At 40.8% G+C, this 26,916-nt stretch overlaps 2 protein-coding genes and 1 long non-coding RNA gene across 6 annotated transcripts in view; 1 reads left to right on the forward strand and 2 right to left on the reverse strand.

Annotated features, from left to right (window-relative positions):
• The window catches only part of LOC121297173 (vascular endothelial growth factor receptor 3-like), a 46,311-nt gene extending 40,075 nt beyond the window's left edge, over positions 1-6,236 (reverse strand). The window contains exons 1-2 of one of the 2 annotated variants that reach the window (XM_041223278.1): positions 6,007-6,236; positions 5,820-5,908 (exon numbers count right to left, since the gene is read on the reverse strand). In XM_041223278.1, coding sequence (XP_041079212.1) covers positions 5,820-5,877 — 58 coding nt within the window. In that variant the 5' untranslated portion in view covers positions 5,878-5,908; positions 6,007-6,236. Of the gene's footprint in view, positions 1-5,819; positions 5,971-6,006 lie in introns of those variants that run through there. The other variant, XM_041223277.1, reaches the window with a different exon arrangement.
• Positions 6,237-16,405: 10,169 nt separating this feature from the next.
• Positions 16,406-20,627, reverse strand: LOC121297553 (zinc-binding protein A33-like). The gene is made up of 8 exons (XM_041223913.1): positions 20,539-20,627; positions 19,949-20,351; positions 19,488-19,583; positions 18,703-18,936; positions 18,354-18,373; positions 17,992-18,101; positions 17,293-17,889; positions 16,406-17,182 (listed from the first exon to the last, which is right to left on the reverse strand). Exons 2-7 carry the CDS (start codon positions 20,219-20,221, stop codon positions 17,345-17,347), a joined length of 1,278 nt encoding a protein of 425 aa, XP_041079847.1. The 5' UTR covers positions 20,222-20,351; positions 20,539-20,627; the 3' UTR covers positions 16,406-17,182; positions 17,293-17,344.
• An 86-nt stretch (positions 20,628-20,713) lies between these two features.
• LOC121297554 lies at positions 20,714-26,808 on the forward strand. 3 transcript variants are annotated; one of them, XR_005947181.1, is made up of 4 exons: positions 20,718-20,906; positions 24,929-25,167; positions 25,852-26,176; positions 26,500-26,808. It is a non-coding gene; the product is annotated as an uncharacterized LOC121297554 (long non-coding RNA). The 3 variants fall into 3 exon arrangements; XR_005947180.1 differs by lacking the exon at positions 26,500-26,808 and having other exon boundaries at positions 20,714-20,906; positions 25,839-26,339; XR_005947179.1 differs by lacking the exon at positions 26,500-26,808 and having other exon boundaries at positions 25,852-26,339.
• The last annotated feature ends 108 nt before the right edge of the window (positions 26,809-26,916 follow it).

The raw sequence follows: 26,916 nt of genomic DNA on the forward strand, positions 1-26,916 counted from the left end.
TATAAAAAAAATACAAGTATCATTAAAAAAATAATGATATGACTTTAGGTAAAGACCTATTCAGCCCACACGACAATAGCTGTCCTGTGCTGAAAGAGTACACTGCTCAGGGCCCTGCCTTACGATCCTCCTGAGAAGGTGTAAAAAGCAGCAGTGCTGAATGACGGCTCTCCCAGCAAGCTCAGCCCCTCACCTGAGGTTTACTTAACCAGCAGCAACCTGCTTGTTCAAAACTCCTCACATATGGTACTGCTGAACTGAGAGCACTCCATGCTTCACTTCCCCTTCTCAAATTAAAGTCAAGTTGTATGAAAACAGAGACAGAGTACAAATTCTCTGCGGTCTGGGGGTCAATTTCTCTGTTGATTATTGGAACGGAGATTGGAGGGCAATGAACAGTCGAACTCTGTAATATGCAGGTTGGAAACTGAGCTTAAATACAGACAGGGGAACATTCACAGCGACTCAGACAAAGGGGAGCTGGCGTCTCGATGCAGGTTTCTTTCGTTACCTGACTTCAGCAGATCACACCAGCACCAGTTTCAAGCTGGTCAGTAAGATATCTACACGGCAGTAAATTTGCTAAAGCATGAATGTCTTTATTCATTTTTGAAGGTCCCCTACAATGCAATCATTAAGCATCTGTAAGTTTTAATAAAGCACTTACAAATGAAACCCAGGCTGTGCGGGTTGAGTTGTGTGGTTTGTGACCTAGCAACACAGTTCAATTAAATCCTTCTTTACATCTGAGATTCCCAGAAGAATCTTTCTTACATGAAATCTTTTTAATCTTTTTCCTTTACAATCAGAGAATTTTCATTTACTAATGCAAACGTCACCCAAAATAAACGAAAAAAAAAGCAAGAAAGACAGATTTACTGTTTGCATACAGATACCGTATAATTCATTTCTATACCTTGCTAAATTACTAAAATATTATCAAACTGACGGCAATGCTGCATATCTGTGCAAAATTCCAGACATGCAGTAAATTAAGTCAGCCATGGATATTTATTGCCTGTGTTTGATTAGCACTGGTATGTATCTGTCTTGCACATACCTTACACTGCCAGCATATTCAATTTATATGTTTTTAATGTCAGAAGGCACTATAGGGTTCTTTATTAGGAACGAGGCTGTTTGCCAACTGCACTCCAGCAATCCTGAATCCTTCTCAATTATGCGTGGCTGGTGCAATATGAAGGGAAACAGTAGGAGACTTGTGTGCCTTTATCAAATAGCTTTGCAGTTTTATTGAGTTCGTTTTGGGCCTGATTTGGTTCAAAATATTACCAGATCCAAGAAAAGCGACCGACCACCCAACACAGGCTTAAAAGAAACCTGTCCAGAATCCAGAATCCAGAACCTAGAATCCAGAATCCAGAATCCAGAATCCAGTACAGCATGCCATTGACTGCTTGATTGTGCAGCTGTCGCATTTCTAAAAATTATGCTGATGGTGTTGTGTTAGGAAATTAATTATTGACCCAGTTGGGCACCAAAGTCATTTTTCCCCTAACGCTCTAAAAAGTCTCAGGGTTCCCCATTAATTGGTTACACTCAAACTAAACTTGCCAGAAATGTGATGTTTCAGTGGCAGGAAGCCAGGCATTATGAGGTGGTCTGGTCATTCCTAAAAGCTTCCATTATGTGGTTGAACATTCTTAAAGTCTTACAGTAAGTCTCGGCCCGGCCCTGACAACAATGGCTTTACCTGCCGCTCTTGTGAGGGCACAAAGAGCCCCACAGTCCTGCAGCAAGCGGGTTTCCATTCGCTGAAGGCAGTTTAAATGCAGCTAGGCACAGACTGTACATGTGCTCTGTCTTATTAGCAGCTGGTCTTGTTAGTGCCGTCATGCTGTTTGCTACTGATGTGATGCTTTGGTGTGCAACAAACTCAAGTAGTCAAACTCAGGCATACTACTATGACTGTTATTGCTGCTACAAAGAGAAGAAGAAGAAGAAGAAGAAGAAGAAGAAGAAGAAGAAGAAGAAGAAGAAGAAGAAGAAGAAATAAGTCTAAATACCATGTTCTCATAGAAAATGAGGTGTGTGCTTGATGCAGCTCCCCACATAACTCATTCTGACAGCAAGGAGAAAAAGAAACAGTTTCAACAAGCCTGTTATTACTACACTGAAGCCTCCTCGATTGCACTTGGCTGTGTGAGGATAACTTGGCAGGAGAAATGTGCTTCCAATGTGCCATGGGTGTCGAGAGAGTCGCTGGGTGATAAATGAAGGGAAGTCTTATGGGGGATTTGAGTTACTTTTCAAGTGCAATTGATAGCTTTTGAATAAGGAAATTAACAGCAGGGTAAGTTGTGCCCCTCTATCCCATTGGGAAGACCCACCTACTTACTGTTCCCAAACAGTCCAGTTATTTTGTAACGCTCTAAGATTTACCATGCAGTCACAGCATGCTGAACATGACCTGCTGGGATCATTGCCTGGTGTTGTGGTTGTGTCTGATGGTCACCATTTTGGAGAGACATAACATTCGGAGAGGAACAGGATGTTTTTGATGAAAACGGAAAAGCACAGGAAAACTTCAGGTTACCATCTTGCAGGACATGTACATACTAATAACGGCAATGTAAAATACACTGGCCAATGTCATTCCTGTCTACCAGCGATAACAGAACATTTGCAACAATTCATGTTTGGAAATTGTGCCCCTGTACTGGAGACCTGTTGGAATTCAGAGCCTAGATCTTGTAGAGGTTTGTCAGACACACTGGATTATGCTCACTGAGCAGTAAATTTGCAAATACTAATTAAATGAAGTTTGATATACATGAAACTGTTCTAGGCTGGTTTCAAATCGGGCAAATTCTTTACCTTTAAACCTTGGCTGAAAACATTCTTATTTCAGTTGCATATGCTGCCAAAAAAATTAGCAGAAATGTTAAAAGCTACTGTTGTTCATTTATGAGAAAGAAAGGTGTACATTTAATGAAATTAGGGTTTGATCATTTTAAGAAAAACATAATAGAGCAGCCCTGTAGCTTGAAGGATTGTGGACTGGGCTGGAGGCCAGGAGACATTGCCAGCTCTGTCACTTCACCTATTACAGGCATTGTTATACATACGCAGAAGCCCTGCTTGGATAGAACAGTGCCTATCTTGGGAGATTGATTACTCACGCCACACTAGATGCATTGACTAAAAACCCAACAAACGTGAGCTTAAAAAAACACTTGCAGTACGATATTGGCAGCTAATTGTGAATACGGACTGCCTCTTTATTAAGCTGGCACTCCACACTGCAGAAAGCAGTACCATCAAAGGAATCTTTAATGCACTTGAAAGCATGTGACTCATGTGAGTAGTTTTTTGAGATTTACGATTATACTGTATTTACAGTATAATTGTAAATCTCGTGAAAAACTACTCACTTCTAAATCTTTTGTAGTCATTTTTGTATTACTTTAGTCATAAATACATGTTAATTTGGATTCATATTTTTGTTTTTTTCTGACTTTATGTGAACAAAAAAAGACACACATTTCACATCCATGAGATTTTTCACCATTGGAAATAGTGATATTTTGAAATATCACTGTCCTGGTCACATCAAAAGTAAAAGATTGTGTGGGGAATCAATAGCCATTTTTCTATACTTTAATGAGATTGCATAAGCAAGTTAGGAAATAACACATTACAGTGTACCCATTGTGAACACATCACAGTGTAATGAGATTGTGTAATCACATCACAGTGTAATGAGAGTGTAATGATAATCACATCACAGTGTAATGAGATTGTCTGATCACATCACAGTGTAATGAGATTGTGTAATCACATCACAGTGTAATGAGATTGTGTGATCACATCACAGTGTAATGAGATTGTGTAATCACATCACAGTGTAATGAGATTGTCTGATCACATCACAGTGTAATGAGATTCTATAATCACGTCACAGTGTAATGAGATTGTCTGACAACATCACAGTGTAATGAGATTGTAGACCACATTTGCGCAACTATTATTAACAAGGCAGCAGGATATATGTGTATATATTGATTTTAAGCACCTCTACTGTTCTCACTGTGATTTAATGCATTAGACTACCGTATTCCGTAAAGCACCGCACTACACTCATTTAATATTTAATTGGGTCTGTAATTGATTGCCCATGTGCCCTTGCTTTCTATTGGTTAGGTATACTGGGGGTTACTCTACACCACACAGGAGCTGATCTTGGTGAACATGCTCTGTAACTAAGATCAGTGACAATGCCTTCTGTGGGCTTCATTGCACTGCTCATTAGAGCTGCTTCTGGACTAGTGCACTCACTGGAAACAGAGCCCCATGTGAGATTACACTATCAGGGTAACAGGTTTACATATCAGTGTTTTAATTCAACTACACATCCAAACCCAAACTATTAGGAATTCTAAAAATAACAGATTCTAAGCTCTTCTTATGCTTCATATTGTAAAACTCCCTTATTTCAGTGTGTCGTGTGCTTATTTTCTCTCTAGACAGCCTAATGACTGCTATGTATGCTGTGCTTCTAAAACATACCAGCAGCTGAGACTGAGAACATCTGTCACATGTAATATAGTGATGATTGGAAAAGAAAATCCAAAAGATACTCAACTGAAAAAAAGTATTTCTGAAACCCAAGAGAGATTCAATTGCAAACCAGCAATATCCTTCAAAATGAGCCGTGTGGCTTCAAAAGCTTTCAAGTTGAATTGCAGACCAAGCACACAACTCACACAGCAGCTGGGAAAGAATCCCTGCCTTCACAATCTTGGGAAAGTGCAACACACCCAGTTTCCAGAAACTCTGTCCCTGTATTCACAACTTCCAGGGACATAGAGAAATGTGTCTTTAACTGGATCACACATTGAATTGGGAAGATATTTCTTTTTATTAGATAACATCACATTAGAAATACTCTTAAAATAAACATTTGAAATGATAGACTACAGATCAGCTCTTATTGAACTGGTATATAATTGTTTAAACATTAAAAAGTTGAATGTAGTTTAAGACTTCATTTTGTAATGGTTCCAAATCGAAATCCCCCAGATTCAATAAAGAATTCAGATCTCAAAATCCTGTTCTAAATCAAGCTGGAAGATTTCTGCAATTGTGGCTTTCCAGCAAAGACACATACACCTCATTACCACTCATACAGTTTATCACCTAGACCTTATGACCACCATATATAGAGCATAGATTGGGCTGGAACCATTTCTGAAACTAGGCTAAAGACTTTTGAAAAGGCATCCAGTGTTCATTATTACAGACTCCCGCATTTAAAGTGCTGGGATGTTCTTCCATATGAAACGCATTGTAATGAAGATGATATAAAGTAATGATACACTCATTGTCATGAACAGAAAACAATTATATTTAAACCACTGTTTGGTACTAATGGAGGGTTTTCTTATCTGATACACAGCAGTGGTGTAAATAATGCACCATTCGTATTGGCACAAACCAGTCGAGTAAATAGACACGACCAAAAAACAACGCTGGCCAATGAATTAGCAACAAGCGACCGAGACTTGTAGTAGAGTGTTGGGCTACTACACACAACTAATGCGTCGACTGACTGGTTGAAAACGAGTACAGTATAGCTGCGGTAGCAATCTGATCATGCCACGCTGCGTAGAATGGGACCTTGTAATTCATATCTGCCCAGGGCGCAGTGATCCACACGGGTACCTAACAAGTGCAATTTGAGTTCAGCCGCATCTGGTAATAATAATAATAATAATAATAATAATAATAAATAATAATAATAATAATAATAATAATAATAATAATAATAATAATAACAGTGTAACCTTCATCCCTACCTGATATGCAAGTGATCACAATCCAAATACGGAAGAAACACGTAAAATCTCTCTTCATTTCCAGATTTCCAGTCCTCGGATGTTAAAATCTAACGGATTAAAAAATAAATAAACCCAGGCGTTTCTTTTTAAAATAAAAAGAAGAAAGGAAAAACCAAAAAAAAAAAAAAAAAAAAAAAAAACTCACTTTTTGGGGATTTGTGTGAAACTCAGATGAGTTTCAATGCGTGAGTCGCTTGCGGTCAAACCAGCGAGTTGGTAAAGAGCCCGAACTCACACACTCACACTGACACACAGAGGATGTGTGAATTGTCAACGAAAAGAAAACTGCTTTTCCTGTTAAAAGGAAATGTTTTTTTTTTAAAGAGCAGAATGAATTTACATAGATTTCCTTTCCCTCTTTTTACAGCTAGTGACTAAAGGGAATAAAGGTTTTGCCTATTATATACACCCAAGGCGAAAAGAAGAGACCCCCCCTTCTCTCAACGGCTAAAAAAGCGGCCAGCCTCCGCCGTAATACAATGCCAATACAAATCGAGAAAGACAAGGGTTTTACAGTGAATAATAATAATAAATAATAATAATAATAATAATAATAATAATAATAATAATAATATAAATAATAATAATGAGCTGGTATCTGGCAAGCACAATTGAAGGTGTTGGGTCTATAACCTAGGAATCTGGAGCACACTGGAGGCTGTGATCAAGTGAGCTATTTGAGAGAGAGAGAGAAAAAAAAGAGAGACAAAACGTTATTCCAGAGTAAAGAAATCAAATATGTTGAGAAAAAAAAACCAAAAAACAATGTAAAAGTAATAAATATCTACATTGTGTACCTCACAGGACCATAAAGAAAAAGAAAACAAAAAATAAATCTATAATCTTCGTCCAAATCCTCGTATGTAACATTTTTTTGTTTGTTTTGTTTTTCATTACAAAAATTTGAATAGTTTGATTGCAGGTAGACATCAAAATGAAGTTGACCTAAAGCACAGGAAATGTTTAGGTTCCAGGGAACAGCAGCATTGTGTTCCTATGTGCTTGGGTGTGCCCCCCACCTTTGAAATGGTTCTCAACCCTGAACCTTTAGCCACTAACAAACTGTCTCAGCAGTTTAGGGTGTTACTCAAAGGTCAAGGTTCAGGAGAAGGAGACTGTAAAGTGACTGCTCATCTTACTTTTTTAGCTGGGTCTGTACAGTGTAAACCAGACTGTATCATTTCAACTCCAGGGTTTATTTGATCAGATCACACCCCACCAGATAAGACAGATCTGTTTTTTTTTTTACCATTGGCAGTAAGAGTTTACCCACCTGGTCTGCATCAGATGCTTATTTCAGGGGCTGGACTTAACTAAGGGTAAGCTGGAGTGGTGGGTGATCCCGCAGTGCTGCAGAGTCAAACCTGCTTCTCAAACACTTGTGCAAAGAGCAGAGAGAAGCCCTCTCTGCAAGGGTTACCAGCTCACTGAATGAAAAACAATCCCAGCATGACTGTCTGAACCATCCCTGACCCCAGACAGAACGAGTCTGCAGCGCTGCTACTAGCACACAAAGCAAACAGACAGGGGCTGGGTGTGAGGTGTTGCTTCTTGCAGCCTTCTCTTGCCAGGGCCCCCTTAAAACGAGATGCATATCTCAAGGGCTATCTATCCTGGTTAAATAAATACTTTTGAATTTGAAAATGTTCAGCTCTAATAATACTGCATTGATGATAGGGAGCATCTGTATTCCATTCAAAACTCGTTTTAATTTTTAATTACTGACAGAGTGGCTGCAATCTGGCTCCCAGTTCTTCTAAACAACGTTCATGTCTTGCAAAACCATGTTGAGAGATACATTAATTGAGCCAGCCCTCCATTATAAACTTCAAAAACGCTAGGAATGAGAACCATGTGTGACATACAGAAGAATACTGAGCAAGTCCTTTGTGAATTACGTCCACTTTGAATTCATGTTAAAAAAAAACCCAAAAGGGTTCTGGTGGTCAAAACCCATTGTAAAGAGTTTTCATTGTTTGTTTTTTTTTGTCTGAGCGGATATATTGAAAGCATAGCTTGGCATCGTTCACAATCAGGGACATTTCTTTTATCGACAATTCCAAAAGTGCTGTGTTTGCTTGTGTGTGTGTGTTTTTTTTCCAAGAAAGCTCTACCTTTGTTAATGTTTATTTTGGCTCTGTACAATCAAGGAAAAGCAACGCTGTAACCATCAGACCCCCTTCCTTTTTCTAAACGCTTACCACTGTATTTTTTGCACTGTATTTTTGTAGTTTTACCATGCTTTTCCTATAAGGAGTATTGTGCATTTGCCATCATCTTTGTTTCAAAGTAAAAATGTCTCATTAATGTAAAGATCAGCTGCACCATCATAAAAAAGCAGCAAAGGTACCTAATCTGATAAATAGAAATATTTAAAAACAAAAATAGAAACAAATATATAAATTGCATAGTCATTATCTATATTTCCTATATCAAGTTTGATATTCATGACACTGTTTCAGATTGTTGTTACCTTTTTTATTCAACACCACACAGAGTTTATCAAAACAAGTCTTCAAAGTAAGTTCAAAGATTTGTGAACATGCCTCGATATCTGTTAGCAGCACAAATAACAAGTGGTTTGCAATTACCAGGCATAGCAAAGTTCATGAGAGGGGAAAGCAGCCGTCTCCTGAAATGATAATGACTCTACAAATCACTGTGGAGCAGAAACACTTCATTCAGTTTTGTAAGAGTGTCCCTCTTGGGCACTGGTCTGAATGGGGTCTGTAATGTGTTTCCTGACCTCTCTGGTCCTGGCGGATGGAATAAGGGAACTTCAAGGCTCTGTCCTTGGGCAAGCATGTCGGGGACACATGAAAAGGAAATGAGAGGCTTTTAAGCGCCAGAGAGGTGAAAAAAAGAACTTGCATCCTCTTTCGCAAGACCAATCGACGAGTGGATGTTCCAAATTTTGTACAAAATTTCAACCCTGTTCCAGCAGGGCTTACTTACCCTGGTTCCCAGTCAGGGTTGGGCTGAGAGAGCGGAAACTATCTGGCTAGTGGACAGCAGGGCGGCTTTCAGTGTGAGATTGAAGGATCCAAAGAGCCCACAGTAAAATGAAGAACCCCACAGTCAATCTCAACTCTCTAGCACTGCCTGCTTGTGATTCCTCATGCGTGTCCACTATATCTGGAACAGTCTATGTAAGATATTGCACAAACCGCTGTACAATATTGCAAACCATCTTTATTTTGCACACAATTTGCTCTGGTACCCTGATAAGGGTTTTCCACTGTATTTTTCCACTGTATTTTTGCATTTTTATAGTACCATGTTTTTCCCATGGTTACACTCTGCATTTACCATAGTTAACCCCTGTTTACTATGCTTATTAATATGCGTTACTTGCAATTCTTTACAATGCTTCCCTATGCTTTGCCATGCTTTCACTGTTCTTTATTACACTTGCTATGGTTTTACTATGGGAGATTTTTACAAGGATGGGTCTGTTGCAAACACTTCATTGCTGTTGCTTGGTTTTATTTAGGTGACTGGATCAAAAACATAGTTTCTTGAACTCTAGAGGCCTACTTTCAGGCTCCCAGTGATGTCATATGTTCTTCCTCAAGCAGAATGTTCTGGATTCAGTAAAGATAGTACACCACGACACTTGGATTTATGAGCGGCTTCCTCAGGTTCGAAACCAGGGGGTAAATTTATGGAGATGTTTCTGTTCCTTCCAGGAGGGTTGACGACAGTAGGTTGGTGTCAAACCGGAGTTGCATCCTGCAGTTTGGAGTATAGTTAAATAAGTCTGCAGGAGATTTTGATCCAGTTATTTAAAATGTCATAACAAATTCCTAAAACACACAGATTTCATTGAGCAGTACATTATTGCACATTATACTGGTGTCTATTCACACGATTTATGATTACTTAGTGGTCAATGCCATCTAGTGGCAGTTAATTTGTTTATTTTTTGTTACGTGGGGCAATGATTAATCTGTAATCCAGTCCCTGGAAAGAAAAAGCAGGTTTATTTTGTATAAAGTCTGGATAGTGGATACATAAATTTTAAAGATCTAAATAGTGGCGCCAACTTTTGACTCCGTAATAATCGTGGTGTTTAACACAGGCTCAGATTACTGAATCGCATTTTAAGAGGGGTAGCCTATTAGGGTTACGAGTTTTACAGCAGTCTGGTTAAAATCCGATGCTGTTAGATTATTAAAATGGACAAATAAAAATAGTGCAGATAACATCTGTCGAAACTCCAGCTCTCCTATTGTATTTGTGAAGGACCAGATTGAGATTTCAAATGACACAGCGTGTCACTTTAATGACTGGATTCCATAAGTTATCACAGTGGGAGGGGAGGGGTGCATTAATCGCTGTAGGGATCATGACAGCCAGTTTAATTTAAAAAAAAAAGAAGAAAAAAAGATGTTATACTCTTTTGCAATGATTGTGTTGTGCGTTATTACAGTTTAAGGGACATAAATGCAAAGTAATGGGGGGGGGGGGGTATAATTACAGCGATTTTTAGTTTTAACCTTACTAAAGCAAATAAGTCATCTCTTTCACTACAAATAGGACCCAATGCTCCCACCATGCTAAAGAGGATCTTAGCAATGCTTCATTCACTTTGGGTGCTTCCACAGCCTGTTTCAGCTCTGCCAGCTCCCTCAGTCTGTTCCGGATTAACTTTGTCATTTCTGCCTGTGTCTTCTCCTGACACTTCATTAGAGACGAGCTGGAACTGGTGGTGCTGCCACCGTGTCGTACTTGGTCATTGTGTTTCTGTTGCGAGTAACGACGCTGATGCGTTTACTGCAGGGTAACACACTGCGGTTTGAGGTAGAAGTTTTTCACTCAAATTCTGAAAGAGACTCAGTGAGACAAACAAGGTCGAATCGAACAAAGTTTATTAGTCAAAGTTTGCAAACCTGAGAATACGCTCAACACACACTGTGTTAGGAAGCTCCGAGCAAGTGTTCTGACTTCGCAGAGTCAGTATGCATAATATATACCTTGTAACCTGCAGTTATTGCGAGCCAATCACAGAAGCTTAACTCAATATTCGCGGATAGCAACAGCTTGGAAGATTAAGATGAGACCAATCATATGCAACAATAACAACTTATCTAAATTGCAAACATTCTGAAATTATACCTATTCTGACTGAGCCGGTGACATTTCTGTGAACTGTCACCGATGAAGCTTTGCTGCTAAATAAAGAGAACTTCAGAGAACTTCTTCTTTCGAGCTGGTAGTCAGTATCTTTCCATCCCTTATATGGGCCGCTTACCCTGCAGCGAGAAAGAGGAAGTATGTACAGCAACAACTACCAGTACATGATACATTATTATTATATCATACCTAAATCTTATAACCCGTAATAGCATTTAAACCTGAGCATGCAAACCCTAACCCAATCATAGCAGTAGCAACATTGTCATTTCCCACCACAGGTTATAATGGCACCGCAATGGTGTTTCGCAGGGTGTAGCTGATATCATCACACAGAGTTCAACACGTATTCCTCCCAACCCTTTGTGCATCTGCTCTGTCTCTAATGCCACAGTGTTGTGCCTGTTCTTGCCTTTGCACAAATTGCAAATCCGCTTGTGTCCAGTAGTGCCACGCCCACTTCAGCAGTCACGTGGTGCTCCCTGCAGGGTCTCTGGGATGTTCTGTCTCGGGTGGGCCTGCTGGAGCCGCTTGAAAGCTGGTTTTCCAGGGGCAGGCAGCAGGTGTGTTTCGCAGTAGGAGGCCTGGCACACTAAACAGGATTTTAAAGCTTTGTAATTCCTTTCACTGCAGTAAATCACACGCGACGCCTCCAGGTGCCAGCATTGCTGTCTTTCTTTTTAGATTTCTCTTTTTAATGACACCAGTGATTTTAGTCAGTATGCTATCTTTCCTGCAGAGAAATTCAATACCCTGATATACATGCATATCCAATAGTGCGTGCTGGCAGTGCTCTCATTCGATTCATTCCTAGCTGTGTAATTACAATGCAGGTATTGTATAACTATAGGTGTTGGTACAGTCTATTTAAAATCTGATTCATTCCAATTAAAAGTTACATTTCAGAAAAGTCTTTTAAACTGCCCCCTCCTGAGCAGCCCGGAGCAATAGATCACACATTCCAGCTGTGATCTGACAAAAATGAGGACTTGCTGAGAATTCTCGCTCTGAGCGGCCCAGTTAATCAACGCACCCACTGTGCATGTCATTTTACATTATGACATCACAAATCTGTTCCCTTGGAAACCAGCATGTTTGCTTGCTGCACAGAGTTGCATTTGCAGGTAAGTATAGTAAGATCAGCTGTGGCAAAGGATCAGCTGAATTTGTATATAAAACACAGCAGCTTCCGAGATCACAAAGTTCTCCTCTTCCCTTTGTGGTCTCCAAAGCACTTGTATTTTATTGACATATTCCTTCTATATACATGAAAATGTACAAACAGGTGAGTATTATCGCTACTTAGCTATTATAGGATTTTATATTTTAAAAAATCACATTTTAAACACTAAACAAACACTAAAACAGTTGCCAATAATCAGGAGTACATTATTTATACCACGATGGGGATGGCTGAGATCAACCATACTCATGAATGAAAAAAATAAATTAGCAAAAAACTAAAACTAGGATATGAAACATAGACCAGAGTAAATGGACCCAAAGGAGCTTGTATAATTGAACCAATAGCTGTTCCTTATCGTCTTAATCATGGTCATGTGTTTTCATGAACAAGCTTCGCTGTAACAGCCTGCAAACATCTGATTCTGAGTTACAAAGAAAATGGTGCACGTGGCTTCTACCATGCTAGTGTTTTTTTTGCATAAACACAATCCAATTTTTTTTTAAATTCTCTTCCCCAGGAAAAAGAGACACTCCTATCTGAGCTTGCAAACAAGGACAGAAGCATGAAGGCTGATTTGAAACAGCTCCAGGAAGACTTAGCCCGGCGAGAAGAGGATTTTGCTTTGGAGAAGCAAAGCATTGAGTGTTTGAAGGTTCGGAGGTTAGGGTACCAGGACCTGAACCATTGGCAGATTGAAGGTGTGGGCACAGCATGGGAGGAGGAATACTGTGGGAGGAGACCACCCAGACCAATCCCCTGGCTCACTTGGCAAAGTTCATTCCATAACAACAGACACGAGGACCCGTCCATCTCGATCATGGGATCCAACTCAGCAAGACCGGATGCCCATCTTTCATACACAAGGACCCTTCACAGCACTGGCTTGGACCAGATGAGCTGGCAGCCCTCAACCCGTCAGAAAGACCTGTTTGAGCCCTGGGGCTCTCACTGCTTTATGAACCAGGACCCTGACACAGACCACATAGTACCAGTCTCTAAAAACTCTTGTTCCACTAAGGACTCTGACAGAGCTGAAAAGGTTAGTGACTGTATTTATGTACTGCTTACCCATAGTCTTTTACTGTGTTCATTTTTGGGCAGTGTCCAAAATACAATAATAAACTGCTCACATTTTAGAGGAACTTAATATTGAAAAGCATTCTTTTAAGGAAAGTGAAACATGCTTTCTTCATTATTATTTCTAAGAGAAGCGTCAATCAAACAGTACAGAAGAGAAGCAAATACTAATGCCGTTTTATTAATAAAACAATATCTCTGTCAGTGTCTGGCTTTAAAGAACACTAATGTTTAATGCATTCAATATCAAAGGAAGAACGACGACAGAATTGGTCTTTGGAGCATTATCGGAATGCAGACAGGAATACTTTGCTGTCAGTAATACAGCACCTGGAAGCACAGCAACACCCCAAGGGTTTCCTGACAAGCGGCCGGGGAGATTTGAAGAAGCAGGAGTATGAGCTTTGCCAGCAAGGTAAAAAGAATTTGAAGTTCCCTAATATAAATAGCATAAATACTACCACTAGGAGGGGATGATACCTGAAGATTCAGTTCTTTGCCTACCCATTAAGTTGCAAGACTTTTCTCAGCGGAGATGACATGCACCTGCATAGATTGACTCAATTATTTATATAACTTGTGTAAAAAATATATTGCAGTGTTTGCATCACCTGTCTTCTTAGTGCACTTCCTCAATAACAGAGTCCAGCAGGAGCAGGCGGTCACAGACAATCTGCTGAACTCTTTGAGAGCCGAGCAGCAGAGAGCAAGGCAGTATTGTGCAAGCCTCATGCGGGAGCGAGCCACAGTCAGGGCTCTGAAACAGGGGCTGTCAAGAGTGACACCGGAGCAGGCGTTGCATACAGAGAACAGGGACCTGAGGTAAGTAGGAAGAACAGCAGTTCTGGACCATGTTCTGCAAAAAGTACATGTCCTGCACTGAGCATCATCAGGCAGTGATTTGCAGGAGCTTCCGAAGAGGCAGTGCAGAATTTAGGAAAGCCCATGTTGTGGGTTCACAGTACTGTTCATCTGCAATGCGCTATTTATATTTCTGTCCAGGCATACCTTCTCACTTTGATCATTTGTACTGCTGTCCTCCACTATCCACTAGCAGCTGTAGAATGGTTGGATAAATGGTAACCCTCTTATTGCAGAAGTAGCCTGGAGAACAAGGAAGCTGCTTTCCACTTAGCCTTAAAGGACCTAGAGGAAGATAAACATAGAGATCAGAGGATTCAGCAACAGGAGCTTAATACAGTCTTGAGGCAAGAGCAAACAGGAAGGGCACTTGAGGTATTTAAACTCAAAGTCAAATTTCTCTAGTGAGCCCTAGGCTAAGCCCTAAACCATTCTGAATCCTGAGCTGAACCTGTGACAGGCTTTCTATATAAAATAAAAACCTGGTGAGGTGTCTTTTAGGTAGGCCTTTTTACTGTCAAGACATTAGGATTTTTAAGGATTGAACATCTTAAATTTGAAACCTGGATTAACTGATCATATATGGACTGCATTTGTGCAGCTAGATTAACTTGTATTGAAAGCATCTGCTGTGGATTTTACTGGCTTTGAAGAGCTGAGCAAATGGTCATAAATACAGATTCACTGTAGTAAGGTTTGCAATGTGATCTTAAAATACTTGGTTATATAAGACTGACTGATCTAATGCAGAAAACATTGCTTCTCATTGACGAAACAGCAGAGTGGTCTGGAAGAGGAGCAGGTACAGAGCAACGACCTCGGTATAGTGGAGGGCAAGCCACCGTGTGATCGCTGCAAGGAGAGGGAGGTGGACAGGCTCTGGGAAGCACAGAGGCTCCTGGAGTTCGAGAGAGCTCGTTGCTCTAAGCTGAGCAACACAGTTAGACACCAGCGTCAGCTCTTCAAAGACTTCATCCGGGAAGTGAAGGAGGAGATCGTACCTCGCCATGAAACAATTGTCGCGACCCACCAGGCTCTGATCTTGGAGCTGCAGACTGACCTGAAGAAGGAAAAGAGTAGCATGGAAGAGCTGGTGACCAAGGTCGATGGGGCTGAGCGGAAGGCTCAGCTGTTCAGGCAGCAGCTCAAGACGGAAGTCCAGCTGAGCTGGGAGGAGGCTCAGAGAGAGAGGGTGGCCAGAGCTCAGGTCTCTGCTGCTCTGGAGACCCTGCGGGGTCAGGCACAGGAGCTGACACAAGCACTGGAGAGAGAGAGGCAGCAAGGAGCCAGGCTGCGCGAGGAGGTAGAGAAGCTCCAAGATAAACCAGCAAACACAAAGGAGAAGGTCAGGGAAGACAGGGAGAAACAAGGGAGGACAGATCTGCATGAACTGGAGGAATCAGAGCACAGCAGTGATGGGCAGTGAAAAACCGGTAAGGAAAACCAACCGTTAAAATCAGCCTTGTGAAATTGTGACAAAGGGACAGTATGTGGTTTAATAGGTCAGAAATAATGTGCTCCAAATCATAAGACATGTTACACAATTACACATTGCTGAGTAAGGAGCAAGGATTCTGACAGATAAGAGAAAGACTCAGGTGACACAAGACAGGACTGTAGCCGATCAGTCCCATTTCTTCTTCAGGCAAGCAACTGAGTGATCTGGAACTCATTGCAGGAGTGTTTATAAGCAGTGGTGCAGCCCTAGATCTGAAGGTACCAGAACTGAAATATAGATTTTTTTAAACAAGAATCCTTATACAAATTTACACGTATAATTGGTCATGCATTTATCTAATTTCCACAACTATTTCCAAAGTGTCTTTCTCTATTTTTACAGAATGCTGTATTTTATGTGTTTGTGTGTCAGTGGCAGAACAATGTCTGAGCTGCCTATAGGAAACAGTAGCGGAACTGTGTTCTGGCTTGACTACAGCACTGTTTAGAAGGGTCTTCATGAGGATGGTCAAATTGAGCAGGAATGCTATCCAAAATTAATGTAGATAATAAACAAAAAAATAACCACCCCTGTGCATATCACATATGAAATAAAATGGAAGCCTGTTTTTAAAGAAAGAAGTGCCTGGTACTGAAGTATTGCCCATGTGCTAATTAAACCTTACCCAGTTTGTTTGATCTGTTTGTAGGTTCAATCGCAGGATTGTTGCAAGGGGATTGCTCCAACATAAAAACACTTTGAGTGCAGTGTCAAATGTAATAAACTGGAGTTCCAAGGCTACTGTTACAGCAGGATGGGTTTTTATTCCTTTTTTACAAAGATGAACATTTTTCATTCATTGGAGATCTTTCCAGCTCTGGGTAGATTTCTGGCAAACATTTAGGATTTGTTTTAATATCGTAAACTAGAACGTATTATAATTTTTAACTGCCTATTTATAGTTTCTGTATTTTAAAATTGTGTATTCATGATCATTTATTTTGATTGCATTGGATTTACTTTATAATCTGTCTATATCTATGTCTACCAACAACTTCAAAAACATACAGCCCTACACACTAGAGTTGTACATCTCCGGCTGTGCTTCAGGACTACTGTACCGGGCTGGATTTGGGTCTGACATCAGAGGTTTCCACTGGGAACAAAACCCAAGTATTTGTCTGGACTGAAAGTGTCACAAAACTACAGAGAAAACAAAGTCATGACTATTTCTCAGAACATGCCAGTTTGCCCTCACAGCAGGTTGGTGACAGGAGCAATGATGAATGTGTAAAGAACATGCACAGTCAATTTCCAACCCTGCAAAACATGCTTTATTTACGTTAGGTTACAGGTAAACAGTTTGACAGTTTCTCAAATAACACAATGTTAACCCACGTTCAAATTTCAAATGTATTTTACATTAACCAGGACAGAACCCTTGAGACAGATCTCACATTTCAAGGGGGCCCTGACAAGAGAAGGTGGCAAGAAATAGCATTAAAAAAAATCAACAGATTTTATATATTGGCCCGAATGTTGACAAACTCCATGGCTTTCCATTGTTCCCTAAGGCAGACAGCTAGGACAGCTCTCAACAGCGAGGGGGTAAGAATGACCCATCTGCAAAACAATACAGATAGTCGAGTGTATATATAAAAAATAATACATTTACAGATGCAAAAGCATATGAACAAATTCAAAGAAAAATTGTACGTTCACAGATCACATACATATACAACAGGCTCCGGGAACACGACCCCAAGTGCCATGTGTGAGCAGGTTTTAAAGGCTGAGGTGACAGAGGCGCATCGGCTCAGCATTCCTGCCCCCGTCATTGAAGCAGGTGCTGAAGAAAGGAAAGACCTTCCCACTAAAGCTGCCAAAGAAGGTGAAGAGCAGCATCATATCCTCAGCATTGTAGAAGGACACCCTCCCCTCCTCATAGTCCAGAAAAACACCAACCCTACAGGGGGCACTGTGGAGGCGCAGGGGGCTCCAGGGCCGAGTGCCTGCCCAGTACTCATTCCCATTGCGCAGCCGGAGGGTCCAGTAGCCATTTTCGGGGCACAGTTTCACCCTCGTTTTCCTATCAACAGATCCTAGAGCCACACCCAGGTCCCACTTGGTCTTTCTCCCCACCTCTACCTCCCAGTAGTGGCTCCCACAGGCGAATCCCTGTGCTGCCAGCACGTTCACACACTGGTCGAAGCGCTTGGGGTGGCTGCGGGCGAACAGCTTCTCGCTGCACTCTGCTACCGACCGTCGGTCTCGGGAGAGGATCAAGTTAGGATGGGCTGTTTCAGGGTCAAAGGTCAGCGGAGCTGGTGCTGTAGAACGCATTTTAAAACAAGAAGTAAAAATCAGCAGAGATGGACCAACGCCTCGCCTTTATCTGACTGCTGGGAAAATGTTTCCAGTCTGCCACTTACCAGGTTTGAGAAGCCTGGCCATCTTCTTCCAAACGATGTACTGCAAGGGGCCTGTGTACTTACTAACAATAAGGTGAGTGTTTACATTTGGTTCCTTTCCCACTGATGATCTACAAATAAAAACAACCCAAGATCTACAATAAAAATCCAACTTGCTGGTGCCGTCTGTTTCCCTCCTTCTGTAGCGAAATATCTGAATCATGTTTGCCTCCTCTATGAACTCTATTAGTACACCCTGTTGATTTCCCTATTGTTTTTGAAAACCCCTGTTATTCATTAAACCTTCACAACATTAACTCTGCTATCAATTATGCCCCCCACCACCCACCCACCAACTGCATCCAATAAATCCCAACACATACCTCAGGTTCATTTCTGGAGCCTGAAAGAAAACAGAAATAAAACATGCTTCTTATTAATGGTCTGCAAACAAATTACTAATAAGGGTTAAATGCAGGTTTACATTTGAACTTCTGAAACTAGCCTGTGGATTCCTAAAAGTACACAGAACCACAGGAAAAGCAGAAATGGGAGGCAATTCTTTCTGTACGACTGACTCAGTACAAAGCAATGTGCGAGGGCCAGTGCTGTGAACTAACCACAGGAATGTACTCAGTCTAACCGGAGCTCAAAAACAAAATGCTAGCAGGTCTGCATGATGCCAGAGGGAAGCCTAAGTCAGCAGGGCTTGTAGCTTGCACGGTTGTTCACCTCCACCACGACGCTGTGCTCCATGCTGTCCATGGCGCGCTGCAGGACCTTCATGCTCTCCTCCGCCTCCCTCACTGCTTCCCTCAGCTGCTGCAGGTGTGTGCCCAGCTGGCCCAGCAGCTCCGCCTCCTCTCGCTTCAGCTGCTCCAGCACGGACGCCTCCTCGTCCTGAATCATCTGATGCAGGAGCTGAAACTCGCCCTGGACCTTCCTCTGCAGCTGGGCACAGGAGCGCTGTGAACCAGGAGTCATGTCAGCAGTGGGCTCAATTCACTACACTCTCACTTCATTAAAGACTTGTCTTCATTCATTAAATGTGCTTTTCTTAGCCTTTATTGATTATGAACTTTCATTAATATATTTTTTAAAGCAAGCCAACAACCCCAACTCCACTCCAACAAAAAAAACACACAAAATAATATTTTCTAAACATGTATCTACTTGGTTTAGTTTGTTTTGTCTCTGCGATTAAGTGTTTCAAAAGTGACCATACATAGATTCGAACAAGGTACCTTTTTGCACATAATCAAGCATGTTGGGGTCTTCAAACACAAGTTCAGATTGACAGCTTTGCTAGTATAGCAAAAACCCAGTAACAGAATCACAGTTAACTGAGTAAACTGCATATTCAAATCAGAGAATGCATTCCCTTTGCTGTTACCAATACAAAATGTACTGCTTTATAAAACAAACCCTATTATTTGATCAAAATAAAAGGTATACAAACTTCCACTGTGTTTCGAAAGAAGGCCATGCACCTTGCTGCACAGAAAAGCACTGATTACCTGAATGCAGCCAATCTTCTCTTCATCACGCTGAATCATGCTCAGAAAGTCATCCCTCTTGGTATGGTGATCTCTCAGTGAATCTTTCATCTGTTTCTGTAAAGAACTCAACAGTATGAAAGGGTTTTTCTTATAGATTAGAAGGTATCCCTTTCTGTTTCAGAGTGACTTTGCACACCACTTCCTGTCTCAGCAATCAATCTTTTAAAAACTCAGAAGTATAGTGCTCACTGTGGCCTCAAGAGAGTCTAAACTCAAAGTACAGCTGACAGAGCAGAGTGTAACCATTAACCTGTTCCCCCTGTGAGCGCAAGACATTCCTAACTCATTTCAACACTGAGAAAGACATTTGAAATGTTTTTCCTAGCTCTCTACACATTTATTATAGTACTGCTATGTAGCTACAGAGGCATGGAGTGATGGAAGACCTCCAGAAAGGTAGGAAGCATAAGCAAGCTCACCTGCAGTTTTGTCACGTAGCCTTCAGCGCTTGTAGCCTTGACCCTCTCCACCACACCTGTCACCAGGTAGTTGGTCTGAAAGTGTTTGCTGGGGAACTCGTGCCTGCATTGAGGGCAGGACACCGGGCCCTGGACCCCCCTCCAGAACGTCACGATGCAGGCCTTGCAGAAGTGGTGCATGCAGCCCAGCATCACCGGCTCCGTAAACAGGTCATAGCAGATGGCACAGGTCAGCTCATCTTTCAGGCTGGTCTCTTTCCTGACTGCAGCCATGCCTCTCACCCAAGCAAGTGCTGTATCAACCTGCTGTCAGTGTATTACAGACCACGCCTTCAAGTGGGCTGAATATACCACCAATAGCAACTGATTAGAAGCCTGGATCCAGTCCCACCTCGTCTTCAACCTAAAAAAAAAAAGAGATCACATTGTCTTTTTTATGACTGCAATATTCAAGAATTTAAACAGAATATATATATATATATATATATATATATATATATATATATATATATATATATATATATACGATGAGTGATTGATTTTTTTTCTCGTTAACGCTACTTCATGACTAACAGGTAAAGATCACTTACGTTTGCTTGTCTCCCCAAAACTTTACAAGCGCCACCACAACCAGCGTCCTGTCAACTAAGTACACGCACTTCCTGAAAAACATTTTATCTCCCTGACTGAAAGCTGTTGCAGCGAATGAGCAAGGAGGCTTGTCAGCACTGCTCGTCAGCACTGGGCACAAAGCTGACTTTGCCTGTGCGTAGCACAGTTCAAGGTCGGTTTGCATAAGATATTTATTGTAGAAATAGCAAATAAAACGTCACATGATAGAGATTAAAAAAATAAATAAATCAGAACATGGATTGGGCAACTATGCTTGAGTCCAGTTCGCAAAACAATAAGGAAAATATGTTTTCTTTTTCAACATGACAAAAGCTTTTATTTGACGGTAAGTGTATAAAAATATCTCAAGCGTTGGAAAGAAATATTAAAAAATTGCATTTAACTGCTTTGAAATGCAGTTAATAATTAAAAAGTAATGTTGTGATTACTAGAGAAATTACAGGTTACCATAGCATACAGATTTTTATTTATTTATTGCTCCTTTGCAAAAAATCTAATAAAACTAGCGCCTCTGTCTGTGAAGCACTGCCATTTAAGAGTTCATTGTTGGCTTCTGCTCTTGTTTGTTACCCAAGCCATTGTCTCAGCCGCCGCTTTCTCAAGCTCTTTCAAGTTTATTCTAGGTCATTTCACCTAGAGCAGCTGGGAGACTTCATAATCTTGCTGTCCTTACGCTTAGAGAGTAATTGCAGCAGGCAGAGAAACCCTCGTATCTGACACACTGGAAGGCAGTTAAGTGTTAAGCCGGTTTACCTCTCGCCTGGATGTCGGAGAGCCAATTTAATTTCAGACTGTGCAAAAAACACAAAGGTCAGCGCATGAAACGCAGAAAGGAACGAGGTTTGTCAAGTTCTTAGATAACAAGGCGACACAGGCAGACCTAAAGCATGAATGGTCACAGTCCAATTAAAATACACAACTAGAGTCTGGAAAAAAATGAGACCGAACATTTAGCAGTGGTGGAAAACAGCATGGGGAGAAGGCACTAAGGTAGTGTTATGTAAACCATGTAAAAACGGTGTAACCGCAATCTAGTCAACTTTAATATATACTTTTTTGGTTTGTCATTGCAATCTTTTTTAAATCTTAGAACCTGAAATGGTTCACTGTTTTCCTAAATCTAGTAAACCTTTGTCATGCTGTGCCAGTCCGACCAAAGCTTTAACAGCACACTGTCTCATTCGATGTATTCAAATGCTTTCCCAAGAGCGCTCCGATAAAGTTAATTAGAATTGACTAGCTGTTTTGACTTTCCAGCCTTTTGCCCAATAAAGCCTGAAATATTGCACAGTTTAATTAACTCTGCAGAGATGTGCATGCCTGACAGACAGCAATCACTGTAGCCTGTGTGTTTGACAGCGTGACTTGCCACCATGCCTGGATGAACGTGAGCCAGAACTAACACTGCTAAACTAACAATCAGGCCCATTGCTGTTGTTTTCTGCATTTCTGCGTTATCTCATTGGTGAATGACTGGGTTTTACAATCTTTACCTGCAAACAGAGCTCGACAAAGCCAACAAATTCCCTTTCTGTTTGTGTCACAATAGATTAGCGTGAGACTGGTGCAACGTTTTATCAAGCCCGGGTGTTTTGCATGTTTATCTCGGACAGAAAGATCGGATTTATCTTCAGCATTATTCAATAGCTGTGCACAGTGCTTCCCCACCTGCAGGGAAAGTGCACAAAAGATTTCTTTCCTGAGCTTGTAATCAGATTCAGTGGCGATGCTGATGTTTTGCTCTGACTGTCACAGAAAGTCATGAAGGAGAGGCTGGACTGGGATGAGACTGATCATTATTTATAGAATTGCATCCTGTTCCAATCTACATGTTCTGTACTTTCTCAAAAGTAATAACTACAGAACTATTGAACTGCAGTTTTTAATTGCACTTTGCTGTCGTTTGTCAAAAAAGAAACGTTCACTCCATTTTAACGGTACGGATTGCTCAAGAAGAAGATGAGTCCAATCTCATTGGTCCAGAGAAGTCATTGAGCTCCCAATTAAAGCAATCAGCAGTAAACTGCTCAGACTGCAGAGGATCAAGCAGCTGTTTCTTGTTGAGATCATCACATTTGATGATGAATGGTAATGGCACAGGGTTTATGACTGGTAACAGTGGCTGCATCATTCTGGTTTATAACTAATGTATATGGACAAGAGGCTTCACCTGCCCTGAAAATGGGTTGTTTTATTATACTACATGCAAACCATTCAAATGCTGAAATAAAAAAAACAAAAGCTGAAATAAGGGGTCAACAGTAGTCCTGTATCGCGGGGTGCACAAGGGCGATGCACCTGACGCTCCCCCCCACACACTGGTGAGTGCCTGCAGGTTGAGGCCTCTGGCACACAATTAGCGCTGGCTCTGGTTTGAAACCTCCTCGTGTCACCGTGTATCACAGCCGACGCCACTCACTCAGGAGGCTGCAGCTGTGCTGTGGTCCTCAAGTCAGGTGCGTGGAAGGAAAGCTCAGTGACCCAGTTGCTTGAATATTGCGGGGCGGATAGAACTTACTGTGTCGTGAAAATCCGAGAAAGTGAGATCTGTTTCCTTACAAGCTGGTATAGACATTTGCACAGATGGCAGTGCTTTTCCTGATCCATCTCAGCACTACAAAATACATTTTTACACATTATTGGATTAAGATGAGACTGTCGCAAATACCTGTTTTTTTCTCTATACAAAAAACTTTGAAATGTTTAACTTCACCAAAAGCACACTGCAGAAGGAAGAGTAGGAGGAAAAATATGACAACTTTAACCCTTTGTGGACCTCACTCTGCACAGCATATGTGCTTTCAATATAACCTTAATTGTACAATAGATATTTCTTACTTGCAGGATACATTTTAAAAGCCTGGAAATTCAGGAAATGCAACGACGTGTGCCGAAATACACATACAAGCAATCATTTCAAATTAGCCAGGTCTAAAAAAGGAATGTGCTCCTTTAAAAGAAGAAGCAATCTCTAGAACTGTAGAGCTAGTTTCTAAATGCTGCTTTGGTTCTAATAGTATTTTACAGGAATCTCCTACAGTACATGGGTTGACAGCAAGCTTTCTAAATATGTACTCAATTATTTTCCAGTGTGCACTGCAGCCTAATCTATGTACAGGTGCAGGTGCCAGCAAATGCATGAGAAACTCAGCCTCACCCGACATCGCTGAGCAATGCAGAGACATATGACATGCTGTATCCAGTGTTCTGACCTGCCAAGGGAAAGTCACTTCAGCCAATCCCTCCAGATAGCATTCAGTAATTGCAGATAAATAAGTAATTCCATAAATCATAGCCATTTTGCACTGTTAGCTACATATGTATGAAATGTGCATATGAAACATGACTGGCTCTTAAACTGTACAAAGAAGAAGAAAACTCTAATTAGCTACACAAGTAAGCAGGTGTTCTCTCAATGAAGGTTTGGTAGATTACTGTATATCAGTGTTTCGGTCGCCTTGTATGTAAAGAGGTCCATACTGGATGGTAGACCTGCTGCTGCTGTTTGTTCTGCCTGCCTGCTAATGAATCTGTGCTTTGGGTTCAGAGAGCTGACTCTGTGGTCAGTTCTTACTGTGGGTTCCAGTCTGAGCAGAATTGTGAAACTGTCATACTTAGAACTTACAATTCTTATTGCTTGTTAGCGTGTTACCATACAAGAAACAAACAACCCATCTCATTTTGGTGATTATCAGTTGTTTATTGTAATTCATTTTGGAATAAGTTCGTTCCGGAAAAAAAAGTGCAAATAGTAGTTTGGAGTAAAAAAAGCTCCGAGATTTTCAAGTATTAATTGATCTGTTGTACATGTAAATTGTCAAGCCCTGAGCACTCCCTTGGGCTTCATTTATTTCATGTTTTTCAGTATTACGCAGTGACAGGCAATTCATCATCTCAGAGGCTTTTAAGCAATTACAATATAACAGCTTGCTATCGTTCAGCTAGCCCCAGCTCTTTACTGTGGACAGCGGGAGTCTAATTGAGCTTCACTCTGTGTTCATTTGTACATCCTGTAGCTATTTGAATTCTGAAATGTTTAGAATGCACTGATTATGAGTCACAATGCACTGCATCGCTCAGGATTCCCAGGGCACTTTGGGTTGTATTGGATTTTAAAACAGGAAAGAAAAGACAAAAAAAAAAAAAATTGAACTTATATCTCAGGTTTATCCAAGAAGACTTGCAGTGGACTGCCTGAATCAGATTCTGTGTTTATATATATAAAAACACAGAATCTATAGGTTCTGTAATGCGTTCTCAATTAGGAAACACATTCATTAACTAAATCCATAATTAAATAAACATTGTTCATGAACAGGAGTCTGAGCTGGTTGTGTTTGTGTGCAGTGACCCTGCTGTTTACCAGCGGCCGTCTCTGTCACTGGAGCCACTTGATTATTCCTGCTAAATGAACCAAAGGGGTCTACTCAGCTGGTGTGAGGACCGACGCTCTGAACACACACAGAAAGAGGAAGCACAGACAAGCAGCCCCTTGTTGTGAACATGCAGCTGGACAGCAAGGCTTTCAGACACTCAGAGTGGCTGCTGGTGCGGCTATTGAAACATCTTTTAATGATCCAAACAAGGTCAGATCTTAATACCACCGCCAGTATGTTTATAAAATGTTGTTCACATAACCTGTTTTCATTTGTTTGTATTAAGATTAATAAGTGAGTCAGTATATCACCCGTGGGTGAACGGACTCGATATGAAGTTAAATGGTGATGGTATTAGATGATTAATACAGACAGCTCTCTGTGCTGTAGAAAGGGTTTTGGATGGTTCAGTAAGGGTACAGAACAGAAATAGTGTGGTATGGACCGGTGGACACTGTAGCTTTGGAAACCAGAGTTATAATATAATTAAGTAATATTGCAATGGCAATGCTGGAGCACTATTGTAGAATGAATGTATACCTCTAATTAACTGAGCATATAATCAGAATATAGATGTCAGCAGATCATTTATAAAAGACTCTCAGATAGCTGTCTAAAATGACTGCCCATTAATACTGTAGCATCTGCTGAGGCTGCTTTTCAAAGCAATTTACTCCAAAGAGGAAACGTTTTCTTCAAACTGAGAAAAGCAAAAAATAGCAGAAATTGACTAAACTAGCAATCAACTCAGTGGGTGCGTGATTGCTTGCAGTTTAAATGGGTTAGGCTGTTTATTTCTTCTTTAATTTAACTGGAAAGGTTTTTTTTTTGACCTTTTAAAAACTAATTTGCACTTTAGAGTAAAATGTTGTCTGTTTTAGCTTTTCTTGCCAGTTTCCCTTCAGTCCCCTCTGTGTGTGTGCCCAGCCGACTGCATCAGAACACACATGCTCTACCCACTGCTCCCTCCACAGCCCATTACTGCACTGGGCACAGAGAGGCACCCTCTGCAGCGGAGCAGCTCAGTGATCTTCACTGGGAACCCTGAAGCAGAAGTGACAGCCCAGCCTCTGCAGATAATGAATACTCAGGCATGGAGCTGTGTCTTAATAAGAACGTGGTCTACATCAATCAGCTCTCCACATATAATATTCATAACCTTCAAGAACACACAGCTGAACTAATGGCAGACAGGACGTGTGTGTCCCCCTCTTTCAATGTATGTTTTATCTATATTTTTTTTTTATATGTTTTATGAAAAAAATTCTATATAAACTTTTTTTTTTTTAATGTGCCAGTATCCACTACAACACTTTTTAGATTGCATCTAATTTGTTTTCATTTATTTAATGTAATTTATAATAAAAATCATACTCATGTCACACATGTTGTAAAACAGTTTATAACACACTGTATACTATATTTATTATCATTTCCAAACGTTTCTGCCGAGGGATCACTATCCCACATAGTAGATATAATCCCCTTTGCAGCAAACATTACCAGCAAGGTCTTTCCTGACCTGCCTTCCCTCTGTTTCAGATTGGAATCCCTGTGTTCATCAATCCTTCACACACATGGAAATAAGACTCCCATCGTAGTAAAACCTGGGTTGAGTGAAACTTCTGTGTGATACAAGCCTTATTTCCATCCCTGTATCATGAATGTAGCTTTATATCCCCTGATGAAGCCTTGTCATCAAGCCAGCCCAGTCATAGCATTTATTTACCCCAGTATTGGACTGATTGCTTTGTCCTTGTTCGAGGAGACGCAGAGTGCCAACTGTGTAACTACTGTAATGGCAATACATTGTATAATCAATACTTTGTATAGTCTAGGTTTTCAATAAAGAGGCAGAATAAACTCAATCTACTTGCAGCTCTACTGTTAATGTTGGACAAATTGGAAAACAAATGTGTATTGTTATTCAATCAGCTGCAACAAACAAACACAGGGCAA

The sequence above is a fragment of the Polyodon spathula genome, chromosome 22, assembly GCF_017654505.1.
Source record: "Polyodon spathula isolate WHYD16114869_AA chromosome 22, ASM1765450v1, whole genome shotgun sequence".
Lineage (NCBI taxonomy): Eukaryota > Metazoa > Chordata > Actinopteri > Acipenseriformes > Polyodontidae > Polyodon > Polyodon spathula.